The sequence below is a fragment of the Astyanax mexicanus genome, chromosome 1, assembly GCF_023375975.1.
Source record: "Astyanax mexicanus isolate ESR-SI-001 chromosome 1, AstMex3_surface, whole genome shotgun sequence".
Lineage (NCBI taxonomy): Eukaryota > Metazoa > Chordata > Actinopteri > Characiformes > Acestrorhamphidae > Astyanax > Astyanax mexicanus.
Genome location: NC_064408.1, coordinates 113,473,614 through 113,486,624, shown reverse-complemented (window position 1 = coordinate 113,486,624; position 13,011 = coordinate 113,473,614). Strand labels below are relative to the sequence as shown.

Sequence of the window (13,011 nt, the reverse complement as noted above, 5' to 3'; positions counted from 1 at the left end):
AGAGGATGAGAAAATACGATCTGTTTGTTAACAGTAGTTCCATTGCTGCTCTGTTTGTAGCTGCACAAGTTTGGCTTGTAAGCGCTGCATCGTTGCAAAGATACCTGTATGTGGCGCAGAACTTTGGTTACAGTGCATTACCGGCTGATAATGGCACTCATAGAACACCTCTCAGCCACTCACATTGCAGGGTCGGATCTAACTGTGGTCGAATCAATTGTAAACCATGTATTGTGATACAAAAAAAAAATTGATACAAGTTCTTGCCAATACACAGCCCTACTGGATGGTGTATTTAACCTTGTAACTGACTACCAAATATTCATCGAACTAAAAAAAAAAAGACAAAAAAAACTAAAAACTAAACTTGTCTTTGGATCTTCATGCAATGATCATGAGGAACTTCAAAGCGAAAAATAAGAAGGCTCTGCTTTTCCAGTTGTCCAGTTGTTTGCCCAATTTGTAGGTTATGTCATTTTATCCCCATTGTGAAGAATATCCAGAGGAGCTAAAGACAATTATCTATTTTGATGGACATTCCACCTCCACCTACCTCCCCACCTTTGCACTCCCCACTTTAAATAATATTATTTATTGCACTTTTTATATTCTCCTCAGTATTAATATATTGTCCTGAATTATCTTATTGATATGGTGCTAAATATATATATATATATATATATATATATATATATATATATATATATATATATATATATATTTTTTTTTTTTTTTTTTTTTTATGATTTTTATTAAGTCTGTTATTGTAAACGCTGCCTTAGTGAGAGGACGCTAAAACTGCATTTCACTGCTTTAACATTGTTTTTAACATTGTTTTTTCAGCGACAATAAACTATTCTATTCTATTCTATTCTATTCTATTCTATTCTATTTAAACACAACATGTCCTGCACGCATCGCTGACCCAACGATTCTTTTTAAATTGTTGAACTTTTTTAAGGTTCATCACATTCAAATATCTTATTTAGACAAATGATCTGCCAACAACCATCTCCTGAAATGCTTTTTTTAGCAGCCATATTTTAATATATTTTAAGTGCGCAGATGAACCGAAGTGTTCAAGGTTGTATAAATATATCTTCTGGCTGCTTGTACCGTTGTTATGTATCAAACCCTGCAAAACTGAACGTCAGACGTTTCTGGGCAAACAGGATCATGCCTGCGGTTTCTAATCAAGGCATTTTCAATGAAAGAAGGTTTCTAATCACATTTAGCTTCCAGCGCTAGCGCTAATCCAATTTCGTCCAGAGCGTAGCTGCACATAGACTCGCAAATGGACTTAACCACGCTGCAGCCTATATGCGCTCCCACTGATAGTGCTGTATGGTTTTTGTTTTAACTGGAGGAACTGGAGGAGGAACATCGTGGCCTAGATGAGAATGCACTTAGCGCAATCTGGATGAGTGGAACATGCTGTTCAACAGGGGCCAGGAAGCATACGTTTCCCCAGAGAAAGGCTACACTGTTCCAAGTACATTTAGTTGAGGGGACCGGCGTGTGTGTTTGCGTGTGCCAAAGCCTCCTGCAGGAGCATGAGGGGTCAGGTAGATTGCTGCTAATGGTCTCTTTCACCATAATTGGTAAGGCATGTTTTTGGAGCTGGCTCCAGAATCTGCTCCTCATGAAGAGCGTGACTTGTCAGGGTACGCTTATTTATGCCTTCAGCTTTTAACTTTTAACACTCACCTCTGGCAGCCTCTTCATTGTACGCTTCTTCTCATTTGATTCAACCTAAAAAACCTTAAATAGATGATTCAGCCAAAATCTAATTTGCACTTTACTCTAACTGTAATTCACCAGCTAAAAGATTTTCAGGGCCCAATTTTAGCGATCTATTGTGCAGCTGGGTTTAGGGCATGTCAGTGTGTGATTGGTATTGTGAGGTTGCCATAAATACGCCATGCACAGCTTGAAACGCGCAAAAGACATATATGAAATAAACCAATCAGTGTGCCAGTTGTCATTCCCTTTAAAAGCCAGATGTGCTCTGACTTTGGCACGTTTACATCTTAACAATATATCTGCTCATTCACGCTGTGAAGGTACACCAGCAGCTCATTTAAGGGGACAGCAGTGTTATTTTATTATTTATTCTGTTTATTGTTGATGTAAAAAGATAGGATTGGGTGTATTTCCCACCACCAAGATAGAAACACGGCAGAAATTTACACACACCTGAACACACCTCACTTCCAGACCACCACACCCATCAGATATGTTATATTCCTAAACTTCTATGGTATTTTAACGGCGCAGGCACAAGGCATGAAAATAGACTGTTAATGGTGTTAAGATATCAACGATGAGCATCGCAACTTCCTCAGTGTCCAAAGATTTGATTTTAGCTTGTCTGGTTTTGCACTAAAATACAAGGCTAATGTAAAGTAAGTAATGAAGAGTTAAAATGACCAGGTCGGCATTAGCTATACATCCTTAGAATAAAGGGATAAAGTTGTAAGAGTAATTTAATTCTATGCGATTCAGTGGAACTGGATGAAAATGACAGCAGTACACCATTTGTATGGTGCTAGTCTAATCTGATAGTCTGTAAACTCTAGTGCAAAAATACAAACACAAACATGACTTGGCTGATAAATTAAGTTGTTTTTCTCCAAATTGTCTTATAGTGAGAAAATGAATGCAAAGATCAATTATAATAATTCAAACTAGAGTGGTTGCACATCATTAAGTGGTTCCCACTTCCGGGCAGTTGCTGGAATTTTCTGTTTGGTTAATAGAAAATAGAAACTGTTTCTTCTACTTCAGAAACTGTAATTGCTACAGTGTTGCCAACCTACAGTGGTTGCCATGACTCTGCTAGTGGTTTATATATGTTGCAGGGTGGTTGGTGTGGTGTTGATTTGATTATTGATTCTATGGATTCTATAGAGTTTCATGAGGGTTGCTTGGCTGTTGCTGTGGTGTTGTAATGGTATTGTAAGTGCTTGCTCTGGCAGGTCTAAGTGGTTGCTGTGATATCTTAGATGGTTGCTATGGCACTGCTATTGGATTCCAGATTGCTATGCTGTTTCTCTTTTAACTTTTGATAGGTGGTTGCTTGGCGGTTTTAGTGAAATTCCAGGTGGTTACAGTGGAGATGGCACTGTAAGTGGTAGCAGTGTCATTTCATTTTTTGGTAGTTTGCAATGGTCTTTTGCTTAACGGTTTGCTAAGCCATTGCCGTGGTTCCCAGGCGGTTGCTGTGGTGTCTGCAGTGTTTGCACTGGGGTTTCCAAATGGTTACTGTGGTAGCCCATGCCATTGAGGGCTATATACTCAGTAACGTATCAAATATGTACTCATTGATCTGGAAGTAGATGAACAAACATAGTTTTTTTTATATAGTTTTTTTTTATTTTCATTGGACATAGTTCCTCTGTAAAACTACTTTTTGGGCCCAGAAGAATTTACGTCTGGCTGTAAACAAGGGTATTAGCACCCTTTTGAATGTTTGACCCTTATCCTCTTATTCCTCTGTGAAAGGAAGCTCTGCTAGGCACTGGAAAGCACTGGAAGGCTCCAGGCAGGCGTGCCATTAAATAATGGCATCTTCATTAAAAGTGCAGTGTGTTTGTGGGCTGTGCTTTTGAAGTCGGTGCTGGAGCCGAGGTGAGGCGAGGTGCATTAAAGAGAATAATCCTGCAGAACACAAGCGCTGTCGAGGTGTCACAGTCCCTCTGTGATGCTTTGCAGAAGATGCCAGGACTCGGTGCCCTGGCATTTACACCCGGGCCATGTGTGATCTCTGTGTGCACAGCGGATTTCTCCAGCACTTTCTCAGCTTGGCTGAAGCTTCACAGACCAGCGCTGAGAGGGAAATTGGTTTACCTCCATGAAATATAAGTGTGTCACGTTGAAGCAACTGATCCTCAGAGAAAGAAGAACGTTCTTCCCATTTCCATCTTTAACAATGGCCATTTCCATACATCTTCACTCCCACACACTCACAGTAGTGTGTTTCCCTGGAGATGTTCATCTGCTCTACTTTCCTGCTTCTGTACTGTTTCTATACATCCTCAGAGGAAGAGATTTTTAAGAGCGATCTTTAGTCATCCTCCACAGGTCCATTCCCACAGGTCTGCCATAGCTTGTTTTATTTAATATTGGGTCTAGCTAGAGACGTTCATCTGCTGTACTTTGCAGTAGTTGCTCCATAACCTTAAGGTAATGGATCTTAGAGGGATCTTTAGACGTTAAAAGGTCCATCACTACGTCTACCATAGTTTGCTTTGAAATACAGCATAGTTATTAAGTCTATCTAGGTTTATTCTTTCTACCAAAGTAAGTTTTTTATTGTTGTGTGTCTCAACAAACAGCACTAATAGGCAGCCAAGAAATAGCCGATAACTGTGAGAGGCTTCGACCAGAGGAGGATGGGTCCCCCCTTGGCTTTTGCTTACTGTCTCTTTTATCTTAGTTGAGATTGCAACATTATTATTGCACATGTGGCCCTAACCTGAAAATATGACCTATGACAATGCATATATTAAATAATCTATTAAATTCCATGATTAACTTGTATAGAGTGAGAGGACTTGAGTAGATAATTAGTAGAACAATTAAAATAGTCATTCTCTGTCAAAATGCCAAATATTTTGGTGGTTTTGGGGAGTTTTGGGATAAATGATTCTGTACGCAGGAATGATTCTGGGCTTTTCTGGGGGACAAAAGGAACTTTTCTCTCTGAGCTGGGGATTGATTGCGTAGTTTAATTTATCTCTTTTTTGAGTGAATAATTGCTGTTTGCTGTTGTTTTTCTATTTTACTCAAGATAAAAACACTCAAACAGCAGCAGGAGCTCCTCAGATAAAGTGCACTGGTTTTAATTTCCCCTCCAGTATACCTGATGAACTGGTATACTGCCCAGCACTATAATAAGACTGTATTACTAAAATATGCTTACTAAAAATGACTGTTTACATGCTGTGTACATTTTGGCCAATATAGGGATTCCACGAAATCAGGCTAGTAGTTTTATCTGCCACCTAGCTGTTTTTGCTTCTTTACACCAGAAGTCGTCGCTCTACGCCTTTGTTTAAAGAACCATTTGAAGCACCTTTATATTTAAGCGTCTACGTCCTCAAAAGATATAGTATCACCTTCTCTTTAGTTGGTACATGTGTACCATGTGTTCTTTTATCATTTTAGTTTTTTCCTATTTTCTCTACAATTTACACAACCAATTACCCACTCATTAGGACGCCCTCTTATCATTAGTGATGCTCCAACACATGCCTCTTCTGATACATGTGAAGTCAGCCACCGCCTCTTTTCAAGCTGCTGCTGATGCAACATTACTGAGTAGCATCACAGAGCACTCGGAGGAAAGCGCAGCAATGTGGTTCTGATACATCAGCTCACAGATGCAGCCTTGTGCAGATCAACATCACCCTTTGGTTGGAGTGATGAGGGGAAAAAGAGAGCACCATCTACCCACCCATAGAGACAGAGAGAGCATCCCCAATTGTGCTCTCTCAGGGCTCCGGCAGCTGATGGCAAGCTGCATAGCCAGGATTCGAACCAGTGATATCCTGATCACAGTGGCAGAGCTTAGCCCGTTGGACCACTCAAGAGTCCTACCTATGTACTTTTGAGACTAGGACGTCTAGTATTGAACTGCAAAGTGCATCAAAATAATTAGTTTTACTCCCATTTCCATAACAAATGTCACTCCGGTCTGGAGAGCACAGTGAAGCAGCACTGTAGTGGCAGCTTTAATGACTTTAATTGACTGTGCTAGTGCCCTGCACTGCTCTGCATCTCCAGCAGCAGTAGTAGTAGGAGTGTGTGTATCTGTATCTGAAAGCCACCCTAAGACCTTCTCATTATGGAGATGAAGACGAGGTAATTTCTATCTGCTCCCCCGTCGCTGACAGCCAGGCATTGACCTACCTTTCAGAATGATGAGAGTGACAGGGAGACAGGCTGGCAGCAGCTCACCTGCTCTGCCTCTCTGCGGGCCGCCTGCATAATAAGGTCCACGCCTCCAGCTCATGTCAGTAAAACCACAAGTGCCTGGCTAAAAATATGACTTGATGACAATCTATCTATCTATCTATCTATCTATCTATCTATCTATCTATCTATCTATCTATCTATCTATCTATCTATCTATCTATCTATCTATCTATCTATCTATCTATCTATCTATCTATCTATCTATCTATCTATCTATTAAAATCCATGATTAACTCGTATAGAGAGAGAGGACTTGAGTAGATAATTGGTAGAAAGTTTAAAATAGTAATTTTCTGTCAAAATGCCAAATATTTTGGTCTAAACTGCTCATGAGTCATGTTGACTAAGTGAAGTTGAGTATTGATATTGATATTTGTGAGACAGACTAATTTTAAAGAAGTGTGTTCGAGATAAAATCAGAAGATCAGTGTGTTGATTCTATTTTGAGAAGATCCACACAATGAAAACCCATTTGTCCACATTTTTTTTCCTGTTTTTATAGAAATTTTAAAATGGACCCATTTTTTCATTCATCATGGTTATGATGTTTCAATTGCAAACATTGTGCTGGGATGTTTATATATTAATACTTATCTCAGACATACAGTAGATGTCCTGGAAATAAACTTTCAACGATTTCTTTTTAAATAAAAGTACAGGTGCATCTCAAAAAATTAGAATATCATTAAAAAGTTCATTTATTTCAGTGACTCATATATTATATAGATGTATTAAACACAGAGTGATCTATTTTAAGCATTCATTTATTTTATTGTGGATTATTATGGCTTAAGCCAATTTAAAAAAATCAAAATCAGTGTCTCAGACAATTTGAATATTATATAAGACCAATTGGTACTTTTGGCAGTGTGGGCAGTGTGCCAAGTCCTGCTGGAAAATGAAATCCGCAACACCAGCAGATGACATGACTCTTCAAACCATCACTGATTGTAGAAACTTCACACTAGACCTCGAGCAGTTTGGACTGTGTGTCTCTCCTCTCTTCTTCCAGACTCTGCTCCCTTCATTTACAAATGAAATGTAAAATTTTCTGATGATCAGTGATGGTTTGGAGAGACATGTCATCTGCTGGTGTTGATCCACTGTGTTTTATTATCAAGTCTAAAGTCAGTGCAGTTTTGTTTTCCCACAAAATCTTACAGCACTTCATGCTTCCCTCTGCTACTGACAACTTTTATGAAGATGTGGATTTCATTTTCCAGCAGAACTTGGCACACTGCCCACACTGCCAAAAGTACGGAGACACTGATTTTTGGGTTTCCATTGGCTGTAAGCCATAATCAGCAACAATTAAAGAAATAAACGCTTATAATAGATCACTCTCCGTTTAATACATCTATATAATATATGAGTTTCACATTTTCAACTTTTTATCTGAAATAAAATAACTTTCCAATGATATTCATTTTTTTTTAGATGTGCCTGTAAATATAAATAGAAGAGAAGGATTTGTTGCACATTTTGCATACATGCATACACCCACTTAAATGATTAAATCATAAGTGTTGATTATTATAAAAAATTGAGTTAGTCTAGGTCAGTGGCTCTTAAAATCCTGCTATTGATCATGATTTGTTTGGCTTCAGCCAGTAGTTGCTCTGTGCTTTGTGCAGAAAAAGAGTTTGTTTGATGGTCTCTTTTGGATTGACCAAAATGTACTACTATTGGAAAGCCCAAAAAGCTCAGTGCAGATCTGTAAAGCATGACTGTTCATTTAGACAAGACAAGAGGCAATAATTTTTAGTAGTTTCTTGAAGCTATTTATGAAAAAAAATGCATATACCGAATCAGTTCAAGCAATAAGTGGAAATTGGTTCAAATGTTCAGAAAAAATCCAAGAACCATCAAGGCTCAGACTTGTCAGAAACTGGAACATCAATGTCATCACAGTCTACAGTAAAGCAGGTTTTAGATTGTCAAGGAGTAAGAGGCTGCTGTCCCAGACAGAAATCTCTGCCCTTCACAGCTTAACCACAAGGACATACACAAATCCCTCTGGAGGACAGACAAGGCAGTGATTGAGTTGTAAAGCAACCATGACGTGGGGTATCTTTGTAGGAGTAAAGCTGAGATCTTTACTGATCCAGCTGTGAAACATGCTGGTGGAAGTAGCATAGTGTAGAGTGTAGTGCTAGAGCATTTATTTGCAGAAAATGATTGAGAAAATGGCTGAAATAACAAAAAAAAAGATGCAGAGCTTTCAGACCTCTAATAATGCAAAGAAAACAAGTTTATATTCATAAAGTTTTAAGAGTTCAGAAATTAATATTTGGTGGAGTAACCCTGGTTTTTAATCACACTTTTTTTTCATGCATCTTGGCATGTTCTCCTCCACCGGTCTTACACACTGCTTTTGGATCACTTTATGTGCACACTCCTGTGGCTAAAGATCAAGCAGTTCAGTTTGGTTTGATGGCTTGTGATCATCCATCTTCCTCTTGATTATGTTCCAGAGTTTTTATTTTTTTATTTTGTAAAATCAAAGAAACTCATAATTTTTAAGTGAGCTGTATATTTTTTCTTCACTACAACATAAGTCAGGTCTGAAGGGGTTAAGAATCATATCCATAGCCTGTTTAGCTCTAGTTCCAGTTCTAGGCTGCAGCATGTAGGTCACATTAATTTGTAATGGCACGCTTGATACATTTGTCTGTACTTTTAAAGGCCTAATTGCTCCATCTGAAGAGCTGCACTGTCAAAGTGCTCTGATTGGAATTCGCTTGTGTCTTTAGATTTGTTTAAATTGCCCTCACAAAGGGAATTGTGGGAGAAGGAGTCAGGGTGATCGTTTAGACGCATTTATACTCATTAGGATCTCATTAACAGCCTCTATATAGAAGTCAATTATATCAAAGCCGGTCTGAAGCCTGGATTCAGTCACGTTTCTGTATTTCTGCCAAAACATTTCTGAACTGAGATAGCTCTCAAGGTCTCGCATCTCTTGCAGAGATGAAAAGATGAAAATAAAAAATGCTCCAGTGTAATTAGCAGTGAAAGAAGAGCTACAAAAACGTGAACTTCAGCTAAAATGTTTGCATTCCATTTCTGGAACTCTGGAAGTTTAGAGTTCGAAAATGCCATGGTGCCGTCTGTGCCATCTGTCCACAAAAAAAAGAACAACCAGTCGTGCTTTCTGAGTGACAGGTGGATTAGTTACCTTCTTTAGGAAGAAGGACCCTGAGGACTGGTTGGTTTGAGAACCACTATTGTAGACCTCAGTGTTAAAGCTTTAAAAAAATGCTAATTAGGTTAATTTCCCTCATGTGGGCACAATTGACGCATGTACTTAAAAATGAAAAGGCTCTATGAATAGCCCTTTAGTGTTTTCACAGATATTTCTAGAATGTCCGCTCTTTCAATGTGATGGTAAAATGCTACCAAATCACAGTAGGTACTCATTGCTTGTGGCTTGTGGTTGGGGTGGATTAGTGCCCTTAGTGCCCTGGTGTTTTGTACTTTCACCTCTCAGTGCTGGGGTCTTGGGTTCAAGTCCCTGCCTGTGTTCAAATGTGCCTGTATATGGATTGGATCTCCGTTTTGGGTCAATGCTCTTAGTGTTTGATGCAGTCCTCCAGGTGGACGGTTGTTTCCGTTTGAGAGTATGCTGTTTGCAATTGGCTGCCACTTCTTTCAAAACTGTGTTGGTTGTGTTGTAAAGCATCCTTGGGTCTAAATGAATAAAGCTAAACAATTTAACCCCAGCAAGACTGTACTAACTGTAAAGCATGGTGGCATTAGGTAGTAGAATTACAAAGAAACGGGACTAGCTCAGAATTATTTAGCACAAACACTTCTAAACTCTGAGATAGATGAAGCTTGGACAATTGAAACTGGATGTTCCAACAGGCCTTAAAAAAAAAATCTTATATTCTTATATCTCCTAAAGGCATAACCTATAAGGGTTTTTCTAAAGTAGGTATATGAGTGGAAGCCTAAACAGAGCTGAGATAGGTCTAATAAATAGATTTACCTTAATTTTAAACCTCCATTTATTATATTAAACCCTTTACATTGAATGTTTATTATACAACACAGCTATATTTCCTGGAAATGACTTGCTTTTAAAGGCCAGTTCTGTACTTGCACTCTATGCTTGGGCTTGATTTAAGGTCCTAATGCTCAGGTCGTCTCAGAAACAACTACAGCAGCTCTTTAAAGCTTAATTAAAAATGGAAAAAATAAACAAAAATAAAAAACATACCCCTTTTTCAAGATTTCCTCCTTTAATATAGAAGTGCCTGACTTCAATTTCAACCCAAATCTAAAACACACAATACTAAAGATTAAAAATATATGAACATTTATACTAACATGACAGAAGTCATGTGACGAGAACTAATATCATATCACATGACTTTTGCCATCTCCCATTAAAATAAAGAAATCCTGAGAAATGCTATCTTGTGGGGCCTGTGAAAACATCTACATCTGTCCAGATGGATAATTCTAGGTAGATGCAACTGGTCACATTTACGGTATTACCTTTACACCATGACTCTGTGAATTAAGGAATATTAAAATGTCCACACAACTTCTTAAAATTTGTGTCCCTCCCATTTGGCTCCCACTATCTGGCCATAAACGTTTTTGCTGAACTCCATGATCCTCCATCAATTTTAGTCCCGTCCGGATCCACATCTCTAAGTTTCATCACCTTAATATGATGATTTAATAAAATGGCTATCTGTCCACTGCCACGCACCATAATTACACTTTGGGCGCAGGTTTCCACGGAGATCCATGTAAACATAACAGCGGGTGGAAATGGAGGAGCTACTGAACGCAATGATGTCACGTGACCGAGAAAAAGCCAACTCACTGGTCCTGCTGTTTTTTCAATTGCAGTCCAGATGCAAGAGTTTTATCACTAAGTAGGAGTGTGATATATTTTACACAATATCACAGACGTCCCCCTGAAAAACTAATCCTGTCCAGATAGGGCTAAAGTCTGGAATTCAGGTGCCCCTGAAGATGCCCCTTTATTACCTAGATGAGGTGTGTTAGAGTAAAACTGAACATAACCTGATCAGGCACTTCTATCATTAAGGAACATGAGGAAACCTATGGCCTTCTAACAGCCAGCCTTTAAACCTTCGTCCTTCTACCTAATCCTGATCTCCTATGGAATCCCTTGTTCACCTATCTCCTTTTCTCCCCCTTTTTCCCCTCCATCCTTCCCCCTCTCCCCAATCTCTTCCCCTCTCCTACCTTTCCCCTCCATGTGCTCCTTCCATTTGTTGATGGCGGCCCACTGACAGCGACTTTACGTCCAAAATGAAAAACAGGCAAATGGGCGTGACGGGCGGCAGCAACATGACCAAGAGCACCAGCATCGGCGGAGACATGTGCACCCTGGAGAAGACGGACGGCAGCCAATCAGACACGGCCGTGAGCCTGGTGGGCACCGACAACAAGAAGAGGCGCTCCAGCATCGGGGCCAAGATGGCCGCCGTGGTGGGCATGTCCCGCAAGAGCCGCAGCGCCTCGCAACTCAGCCAGACAGGTAAGAGGATGAGCTGTGACCACGTCTGTCTGTCTCTCTGTGTGTCTGTCTCTCTGTGTGAATGTGTTTTCTTCATTTTCCCATCTCTCCTTGTCCCTTATTTAATTTTATTACTCCCTCATGTCCTCCTTCCCTTTCTTTATAAAGCTAAGTGCCGGAACTGTTTCTGTTCAACAGGTCTTACTTCCACTGCCTTTTACAGCTTCTGACTGCGGGGGTGACACTGGGTGTGGGCGATATAACCATATATATCACGATACACTGTGGCACAATATACTGTTCTGAGTATTAGCCCTTGGCTACAACACAGACATTCTACATGGTTAATTAACATGAGAAATTATTAAAAATTCTCATAGGAGACAGTATTGTATGTATTTTGTCATATCTGTTAAAATAAGTGTGGAATACATGCTAACATTAGCCTGTTTAACATTAGCTTAGAGTTGCTGAGTCAGGGATGATGCCTTCAAGCTTCCATCAAGTTAAAATGATAAGTTGAGGAGTAGCTGGTACTTATAGCATTAATGGATTATAATATTGATAATTTCCCAGCTGTGTTTTCTCTTTGACAGAACTCGAGAGAGCACAATTGGCTATTGTGACAAGCATACTTACAGAAACGATAAATGAGCTTGTGTTCCAATACTTCTGTCAACATAGGTTATTAATACAGCTCTGGAAAAAAATAAGAGACCTCCTAAAAATTATGTGTTTCTTTGATTTTACCAAATTAATGATCATGGATAATCACAAGCCATCAAACCAAGCTGAACGGCTTAAATTTTTGCACCAGGAGTGACATAAAGTTATCCAAAAGCAGTGTGTAAGGCTGGTGGAGGAGAACATGCCAAGATGCATGAAAACTGTGATTAAAAACCAGGGTTATTCCACCAAATATTGATGTCTGAACTTTATGAATATAAACTTGTTTTCTTCGCATTATTTGAGGTCTTAGAGCTCTGCATCTTTTTTTGTTATTTCAGCCATTTTTCATTTTCTGTAGTTTATAGAATAAAACAACAATGTTCATTTTACACAAACATAAACCTATAAATAGCAAAATCAGAGAAACTGATTCAGAAACTGAAGTGGTGGAAAATTGAGTAAAACAAAGTTAGGATTCCATCTTAAATAAGCCAGCTATTTTATTCTGATTGCTGCAAAGACAACAAATTGAAATGCTGACTTATTTATTAGTTTAAACAAGATTTTTAAAACAAGATTAGTGTATTGTTTTTATTTTTGTACAAATTTTGAGTGAAAATGGAAGGGTGCACCATGCAAACTTTTGGGAGATCTGAGTTCTCAGATAATTCAGATTAACTTTATCTCAGAAAACATTTAGTTTATTTAGGGTTATGGCTTTATAATTGTATAAGTTTATAATCAGTGTTAAGAAAGGTAATGCAAATTTTCAAGCATCATACATAGACTGACTCATTGTAAAAAACAGCATCAGCAGCTATGAGCTCCTCTAAGCAGCTGCCAGCTAACAATCTGACATA

General features: G+C 38.9%; 1 protein-coding gene across 28 annotated transcripts in view; it reads left to right on the top strand.

The window, feature by feature from the left end:
• rims2a (regulating synaptic membrane exocytosis 2a) overlaps nucleotides 1-13,011 on the top strand; it is a 314,788-nt gene that overhangs the window by 245,011 nt on the left and 56,766 nt on the right. For 26 of the 28 annotated variants that reach the window (XM_022668728.2, XM_049467487.1, XM_049467508.1 and 23 more), the window contains one exon: nucleotides 11,259-11,503. In XM_022668728.2, coding sequence (XP_022524449.2) covers nucleotides 11,259-11,503 — 245 coding nt within the window. The remainder of the gene's footprint in view (nucleotides 1-11,258; nucleotides 11,504-13,011) is intronic. The other 2 variants (XM_049467467.1, XM_022668738.2) reach the window with 1 other exon arrangement.